The sequence below is a fragment of the Zea mays genome, chromosome 8 (assembly GCF_902167145.1).
Source record: "Zea mays cultivar B73 chromosome 8, Zm-B73-REFERENCE-NAM-5.0, whole genome shotgun sequence".
Taxonomy (NCBI): Eukaryota; Viridiplantae; Streptophyta; class Magnoliopsida; order Poales; family Poaceae; genus Zea; species Zea mays.
The window spans coordinates 58,165,693-58,174,129 of record NC_050103.1 but is presented as its reverse complement, the minus strand read 5'-3'; the positions used below and the strand labels follow the sequence as shown (position 1 = coordinate 58,174,129).

The 8,437-nt window shown below is 49.3% G+C and overlaps 1 protein-coding gene across 1 annotated transcript; it reads right to left on the bottom strand.

Moving 5' to 3' along the window:
* Positions 1–4,011: 4,011 nt before the first annotated feature.
* Positions 4,012–8,211, bottom strand: LOC103635232 (putative respiratory burst oxidase homolog protein H). The gene is made up of 13 exons (XM_008657741.2): positions 7,757–8,211; positions 7,283–7,445; positions 7,149–7,197; positions 6,959–7,072; positions 6,465–6,881; positions 5,985–6,371; positions 5,707–5,918; positions 5,441–5,632; positions 5,217–5,367; positions 4,991–5,140; positions 4,730–4,858; positions 4,593–4,671; positions 4,012–4,469 (listed from the first exon to the last, which is right to left on the bottom strand). Exons 1-13 carry the CDS (start codon positions 8,070–8,072, stop codon positions 4,360–4,362), a joined length of 2,469 nt encoding a protein of 822 aa, XP_008655963.1. The 5' UTR covers positions 8,073–8,211; the 3' UTR covers positions 4,012–4,359.
* Between the last annotated feature and the right edge of the window lie 226 nt (positions 8,212–8,437).

The following is an 8,437-nucleotide window of genomic DNA, read 5'->3' as shown; positions in this document are numbered from 1 at the left end:
GAGCTCCAACGGTCGGAACCCAATGGCCTAGTGACGTGGCTGGCGCACCGGACTGTCCGGTGCGCCATGCGACAGCAGCCTCCACTAAACGGCTAGTTTGGTGGTTGGGGCTATAAATACCCCAACCACCCCCACATTCAAGTCATCCAAGTTTTCCACCTTCCAACTACTTACAAGAGCTCTAGCATTCAATTCTAGACACACCCAAGTGATCAAATCCTCTCCCAATTCCACACAAAGCTTTAGTAATTAGTGAGAGAGATTTGTTGTGTTCTTTTGAGCTCTTGCGCTTGGATTGCTTCTTTCTTTCACTCTTTCTTGCGAACAACTCAATTGTAACCAAGGCAAGAGATACCAATTGTGTGGTGGTCCTTGCGGGGAAGTTTGTTCCCGTTTGATTGAGAAGAAGAAGCTCACTCGGTCCGAGGGACCGTTTGAGAGAGGGAAAGGGTTGAAAGAGACCCGGTCTTTGTGACCACCTCAACGGGGAGTAGGTTTGCGAGAACCGAACCTCGGCAAAAACAAATCCGCGTGTCACACACTTTATTCGCTTGCGATTTGTTTTGCACCCTCTCTTTCGGACTCGATTATATTTCTAACGCTAACCCGACTTGTAGTTGTGATTAGGTTTGTAAATTTCAGATTCGCCCTATTCACCCCCCCTCTAGACGACTTTCAGTTTGTTTCACAATCGAGTTTCTTCGGCCTAACGATCTAACTAAGCTTCAGCCTTCTTTTATCACTTTGCTTTCTTCATCTTTTTCAACTCCTTGTTCTGCAGAGAAAGAAACAAAAGGAGACATGGTAACTATCTATAAGAATCCATAAACAAAGCTTCGGAAGCACAAGTTTAAAGACGAACCTTCCTAGTGTACTCTTCGGCTTCCAGGGCAGCCAACTGTCGGCCTCCTTTGTTCCAGAGTTCGAAGAAAAGTCTTTTTGCAGCATTCAGAACATGCTTCCAAGGAGTTTTAATATCATCCACGCTTATGCCGAAGCTAACTTCTCCAACAATCTTGGCATGGTCGCAGCCGGCTTTCTCGAGCACTGAGGCCATTCCGCGGTAGCCAATCATGGTGCAATAATCGCTACGTGCGGTAATTATTGACTCAACTTCCCATAATTCTTTTTCTATCTAGCCAAGTGCTTCCTCGGTGTCTCCACTAGTGTACGAAGTTGACCTTGAAGTGGCACCAGTTGAAGAATTTTCTTCAGAATATCACAGCACCAGGATGCAACAACAACAAAATTATCTCGAAGCTGCCTTCAAGTTTCCAATAACTTTTGATTCTCCATATCTTTGTTGGCAATATTCTTTTTTGCAGTTTCGAGGCTGGTCTGAAGCTCCCTGGTTGATTCGTCTTGTTTCTTCATCTCCGAAATTTCAGCATTATGCACTTTTGTTGCTTGTTCATTCTTCTTTTCAACCTTATTTACCTATTCTTTAAAAAATGTTATATGTGCTTCTTTTTCCTCTGTCACACCTGGATTTAAGGGACAAAGCCGGGTGCATCTCATATATGCGCCAAAGAAGACAACACATATAATAACAGAGTGTATAGAAATAAATGTCACAATATAATCAGAGTACTTCTTACATAGCGGAAATCTTACAGAATAAAGGATAAATATAAAACGAACTAAAGTCCATCCTTGGTGCCATAAAGTCCACTAGGAAACGCCACCTAGATCAAGTCAAACTCCTCGTTAACATTCACATCCGAAGATAAGTTCTCATACACCATTGTACTATGTTATTCCATTACGTATCATTTCCATTAACATTCACATCCGAAGATCTTCGTCCTTTGCTTTAACACTCTAAAAGAAGTGTTAAACTTATGACGAAGGTCCCCATTTCTAATTTGTGTTGCCTTAATTCTTAATGTCTTTAGGGGATTGAGATCAAGTAACCAACAACTAATCTTGTTATCTATATAAAACGGGATAGGTACCCCTACAAAACGATTCCACACCGCTCGTAGTCTGATAGAGCACTCCATTCTGTAACCTCAAACTCAGATCAATTCCATTGATACAGAGCACATGACATAGGGTATTATGCTTTCCGGCAGCCCAAACTTGTATAAATCTTCGTGTTCCATCGTGCTCTGCACGAACCATCGAGCTGTTGTTGATCTTACCAACCACAAAAGGACCGTGTGAAATATCATGTAGTGTGTTGCCGGTGCTAAACACCGAGAGCGACTACAATTGTAGTGTTGGTTGCTGCTACAACGGTTGCATAGGGGAGCCATGAAAAGGACGACGGCGCAGTGGGTCCGAATGGTGTAGTAGGGGCAGCACCGGGATGCCCACATGTGGCCAGTGCAAGCACGTCCGCGCCCGAGACGACATCACCAGCGGTGGGGCGACATCGTAGAGGCTAGGATGTGACGGGAGGATGGGGCGGCCGCCCGTAGCTAGCGTTGGCGGTCGTCGTCGCACCCAGCACCAGGGGTCTGGGCTGGGGCTACGGGATAACAGGAGAGAGAGGGATGAAGAAGGACATAGAGAGGGAAGGCTCATCGCCAGCCATGGCCTAGCAGCGTGCGGTGCAGCCAGGAGGGCGGCTTTGTAGGGGAGAGGGAAGGGAAGAAAACCCTAGCTCTATACTATATTGGAGAGAATGAGTCGCATAGTTCTAACAGTCCATAGGGCAGGTTACATAAGCCCAACGGGCAAAATACAAAGGGCAAAATATAACTTGGGCTAGTTTGGGAACTCCATTTTTTCAAGGGATTTCCATTTTTCTAAGGAAAATTAGTTCATTTTCCCTTGGAAAATTGGAATATTTTGGGAAAATGGTGTTCTCAAACTAGCCCTAACAGAGATAATTAAGAGAAAAAAGAAAATTGTCGGTACCCTGAAACAGGGGTACCTCTTACTACAGTATGAAGACGCGATACCCACGCGGCTATCTCTAGTCGCATGGTAGACATCGCCCGACCCCACCACGTGGACGGCTCCGGGACTGCCATGTGGCCAAAGAAGATGATATACTCCAAGGTATCAACAGTGGGTCCGGACCCCCATGGGAAAGTTCCGGACCCCCGTATATACAGACCGGACCCCCGGGTAAGGTCCAGGACCTCCACGGGCGCAAACCGGACCCCTAGGATGGGTTCCGGACCCCTCTGTGTGGGGTCCGGGCCACTGACAGCAGGGTCCCGGGATTCTGGGACAAAGAATACCCAGGCCTTAATCAAGGCCAGGCGGGGGTCCGGAGCAGCCACGTGTCCGGACCATAACGTAAACGCTCTTGCTCCCCGCTCAGGCGGAGCCCCGATGCTGCCACGTGGCATGGCGCACGTGACGTAAGCCAACGGGCGGAGCCTGACATAAGGCCTCTGGGTCGCGCGGCCTCTGCATTTATTGCCGATAAGGCGCGCCGCTTGTCCATTCCACTGGCAGGTGATGTGCCGCCTCGGCATTTAATGAGCTCTGTCCATTCCACTGGCAGGCGATGTGCCGCCTCAGCATTTAATGAGCCCTGTCCACTCCGCTGACGGGCGGTGACCAGACCATCCCGCAGGCGGCGTGCCTGTCCATTCCATTGGCAGGCGGCACATCCATACTGTCGCATGCACTACACTCATCATGACTCGCGCGTACCGAGGAAGCAACCGCGACATATCAATACTGTATGGACTACGAACATTATGGCGCTCGGAGATCGCCCAGGCGTTATAGGCATTAGTTATTTCCTTCCATTTTGCCCCTGGGCCCACACGTCGAGGCTCAGTATCCTTGTACGTGCCCCTCTTTGAGCTATAAAAGGGAGGACACATGACGTTACAAGACAGACACTCTCACACTGACACACGCTCTCACGCTCACTTAGACTCTGATACACTCAAGCTCAATACAACACACAGTGGAGTAGGGTATTACGCTCTTGTGTGTTCTTGTGTTCATCGATCATGTAGCAGACAGACAAAACGCTTAGAACCCTCCCCATCTTAGGATTTAGGGCGGGTGCGTTCCGCCACTCGGCCGGAGAATTTCCTCTCCGACAAAAATGAATAAGTTTGATGGGCTTGTAGCAGAAGTCTAGAAAGAAACGGTGTTCATCTGCATCCTTGTCGAACTGAACTAAAGCAATCAGGTCCCACCTGACCACGTCCCAATTCGTGACTCAACTAAAGACATGGCTAGAGAAAAAAATTACATTACAATTATCATTTTCCTACATGGAACTTCCTACTCTGAATTTTTTTGCTCAGCTGTTCTCTGGGTTGCGCATACCAACACCAAACCTGACCAAGCATACTGCTCTTGGTCCAGTCAAGCCCAGGCCTAGCTCCCAGTTCCACAAAGCTACCAAGGCCACTGAAATGTGAGTGGCGCCATTGCTTGTTAGAAGTTCTCTTTGTGGAAATGGAACCGGGTCGTCGTGGTACTGCTGAATTCTATCGAAAGATCTCTCAGGGTCTTGGTAAGTGTTGGAGATCCACAGTAGAAAACGCCTGCGGGTCGAAAGACCAATTTCTCAATAAATATATATCTGCGGTCTTATTTAAGAAGCTTCGTCGGCTGGTTGATTTTCTTTTCTTTTCTTTTTCTGCTTCATCAAAACAATTTGGACTCACCTATGCGTGAGTTCTTGTGGGCATTAGCCAGATCAGAGAACACTTTTCTCCAGTTTGGCCTTGCAAAATGCGTTCGAATCTGCGAATCAAAAAGTCAGAGCTGGAAAAAGGCAGAGGAAACATCCAGGTAGGGGTACCTTGCTGCCTGACACGATATCCACGCCGTCCTTGGCATGTTGAAGTGACTGGACCATGGCAATCAGGGCCGACCTCGCGTCGCCTTCCTCGTACACGCTGGTCAGGTAGTTGTGCATCTCTATTACATCCTGTAGACGCACGCATCTCTATGACTTTTTCTGGTCATATATCATATATACTTAAGAATGGAGGTAACTGTCAGCATGAGAGAGAGAGAGAGAGAGAGAGAGAGAGAGAGAGAGAGAGAGAGTAGTAGGTACGTCGTGATCACTCTCGGCAACGTCGTTCATAACACCTTTGAACCACTCGAAGGAGCCTTGCTCTCTGGTAACCCAGTAGAAGTAGGCTCTTCCTGGCCCGTTGGTCTTGAAACTGCAACCCAACTCGGTGTCATGCATGCTCTGCATCTCCTGTTTCGGTACAAGTTTCATTCGATGTGGAAAAGAGGTCGTCTACTGCAAGAGCTGAGCACGCGCTGCTTTATACCTCGTTGGACTTTATGTTGTTTAGGAGATCCTTGAGTATGCTGATGAAAGGAGTCGCACCAATGCCGAGCCCAATAAGCAGAAGGATGTCGTATTTGCGGTAGTTTTGAGCCGGTGCGCCGTAGGGACCATCTATGAAGACCTTAGGAAACCTAATAAATTAATGGATAAAGCCAGCCAGGTCAGATGTATATATATGAAACAGATCATGAGGCAATCAGTCACCTAGTGTCCTCTGCCAGACCATGTGCCACAACAGTTGTTTCAAGTCTTGCTAGTGTAGCCTTCTTAGAAGTAACTTCTGCTTCACAAGCCTTCCCAAACAGATTCCTGAGTTCTGATGTCCAGTCGCCTAGCGTACGGATATGAACGCTCAAGTAGTCATCTCCCGGAGCCGAAGTGATGGAGAAGGGGTGCCTGCAGTGCAGACATTATTGGCGGCGAAGGCCATGCAGACATTATTGGAGAAGGGGTGCTACTAGCTGCCGCACCATTCGAAAGGTGAAACGTCTGGGCATTTTACAAACATGTACATCCCACTTTTGTACTTGAAGCTTGTTGGCTTCTTCATGTAGAGTGACAGCACGTTTCCCGGGTAAATTGCTGCCTTTATGATGCTCACGCGGTAGCTTTTCTCACGAATTCTTCTGATGCTTCTCTCAGAGGCATAGAACACGACAGGGACTGCCAAGTACATCCATGTCTGCAAAAATGTGCATACATGTCAAACAATGCACAAAAATCCTAGCTGAGCAGGTGGTGGGCGTACCGTTCTCTTGTACCACTGCTTGGTGAGGAATATGAAGTAGGAGTGCATGACCAGGAGCACATACGCGATCACCAGCAGGTGGTGGGCGTACCAGAAGGCGTTGAAGCCTGCCAGGTGGTGCAGCGGCGACGGCAGCTTCACGACGCTCCTCCGGAACGAGTGCGTCGCCAGCGTGAAGGAGAAGGACATTATGAGGATGAGGAGGATCCCGGTCCACCCCGGGATGCTCGACAGCAGGGTCGCCCAGGTCGGTTGAGCGTAGTTGAAGAAGGGCCCCAGCTTCTCCATGAACTTGTCCTTGGGGCACGCCACCAGCCTGGGGAAGTCGCAGAGGACGTGTGCAAGCGTATGGGTTGCAGATCCGATGGCAATTGCAAGAGCGATGACCTGGCAGAGCGATCATGCATATGGACGATGTCATTGTGGTTGTGGCAACAACCAGATGCTATGACATTGTCAGATCAGCTATGCTAGAGAGACCTTGTGGAAGTTTATGTTGTCGTCGAACGGCACCACCTTGCTGAGCGCCGTGGACCGCAGCCTCGTCAGCGTGTTCCGGCACACCGGCAGCAGTATGAGCGCCATGTTGAGCTTGAGGGTCTCGGCCGCGCCCTTGGCTATGCATACGCAGTAGCCCATCACCTCGAACACCGCGCGCCTCCGGTACTGGGTGAACTTGAATACGAAGAGGGCCATGTTGAGGACGCCCCAGAGGGAGAGCACCCATATCCTCTTCCAGTTCTCATGGACCAAGTCCACGGCCTTGTTCATGCGCCGCTGCAGCGGGGTCCGGTGGCTGGAAGGCACCATCGTCCTCGCCAGAGATGCTGACGCCCCCATGTTCGTCGGCCCTGAGGCGGTCACCATCCCGCGTAGCAGGGTCTCCAGCTGCCAAATCTGTTTCCCTGTTCCCTGTAAGTACTATGCTGCTGCACTGCACTGCACTTCCATCATCACAGAAGCAAATAGAGGACCTCGATGTAGCCGCGGTGATCAGGGTCCAGCTCTTCCATGATCAGAGAGGCGTAGGTTGCAGCATGTTTCTTCAGTTTCGCAAGCTTGTTTGCCGAGGCACTTAGCACGATGACCTGTACATACATACATGATCGTGAAATAGAAATTCTATACAACTACTTGACCTCATCAAGAACCGTAGAAACGGACCTCCTTGACCTCATCCTCTGTCAGCTTACCATCACCGTTCTTGTCGCACCTGGTTGCAATGCAAGCACATCTCGTCAAGAATTAATGGAGCAATCCGTATCTCAGTATCACAAAGAAGGGGAACCAAGGTTTACATGTCGAAGAAAATGCGTAGCCGGGAATCGAAGTTCTGATCTGTCATCTCCTCCCAAAACTCCTTCAGTTGTTCCTTTGTTACGCCGTCGTCCGGATTGATGTGTCTTCTCCTAGCCAATGCCACGAATACCTCGCTTGCAAACTCCTTCGAATCAGCCATACCTTTAAGTCGTACGCGCAAATAGTCGAGCATCAGGTATTTGTGACGGAACATTATATGGATCTTGCCACGATTTTGCTTTGCTCCTTACGAATTACTAGTTGACAACATTTGAGGAGCTCATAAATTTGGCAGGATATATATCTTCGAATTAAATTAAACGAGCAGTTTAATGATTCCGTGCATGAACAATATTTCAAATTATGATAATTGTATCTAACCCAGCACAAAATAGGTTAAGTTTTTATCTACAAATTTACAGGCATGTATCAGTGTGTGACGACAAGCCGTGACAAGGCTCAGCAAGACTCACCGATGCACTTGGCGAAGTTCTCTCTCTGCAGCCGGCCGTCCGTGCTCATCTCGTCGAACCGCTTCTCGACGGTCTTCCAGCCATCCTTGCCGGCAGACGTCTTGTCCAGGAAACGCAGCCCGCGCAAGCCTGACTGGGCACCGGACTGTGTACGCTTGAGGCCCCGCATCTCGGGCACCGCCGCAGACACCTTGGATGCTAGCCGACGCATCCCTGACGCGATCCGCGAGGGTTGCTTCCTCATCGACGGCACCGGGGGGTCTCCGTCGCCTAGACCTCCGGTGCCGCCATCCGCGTACCCCGACGACGATGCCATCCCCGGAGAACCGATCAGCTCACCAACACAACCAATGGTTCCTACGTGCGTGTGCACTCGCTCACCGCGGCGTCACCGCGGACGCCATTCCACACAAAGATTGGTGGAGTGTAAATTTGGCAATGACAAAGGGCAAGGAAGGGAAGGGAAATGTGGCGCATGCAGCGGGAGATGCGCGCGCCAATTATAGCCGTTCATGCCATGACTAGTTTTGAACTAAATATATTTGAGTTGCGATGCACATTATTTTTGCACATGCGTGCGGTGAGAATCCTTCACTGTTTGCGACCTAAGGCATATTTTTTTATCATTGGTGGTATTTGGTAAAAATAATCTCATTAAAAAAACTCGACGTGCGGGTAAGA

Bases quoted from the DNA above. Each gene is read 5' to 3' on its own strand.
- LOC103635232 (XM_008657741.2), bottom strand. From the start codon at position 8,072: ATGGCATCGTCGTCGGGGTACGCGGATGGCGGCACCGGAGGTCTAGGC. The intron at 5,919-5,984 runs GTACGCCCACCA...ACATTTTTGCAG, and splicing joins AGCAGTGGTACAAGAGAACG to ACATGGATGTACTTGGCAGT. The intron at 5,141-5,216 runs GTATAAAGCAGC...GTACCGAAACAG, and splicing joins ACAACATAAAGTCCAACGAG to GAGATGCAGAGCATGCATGA.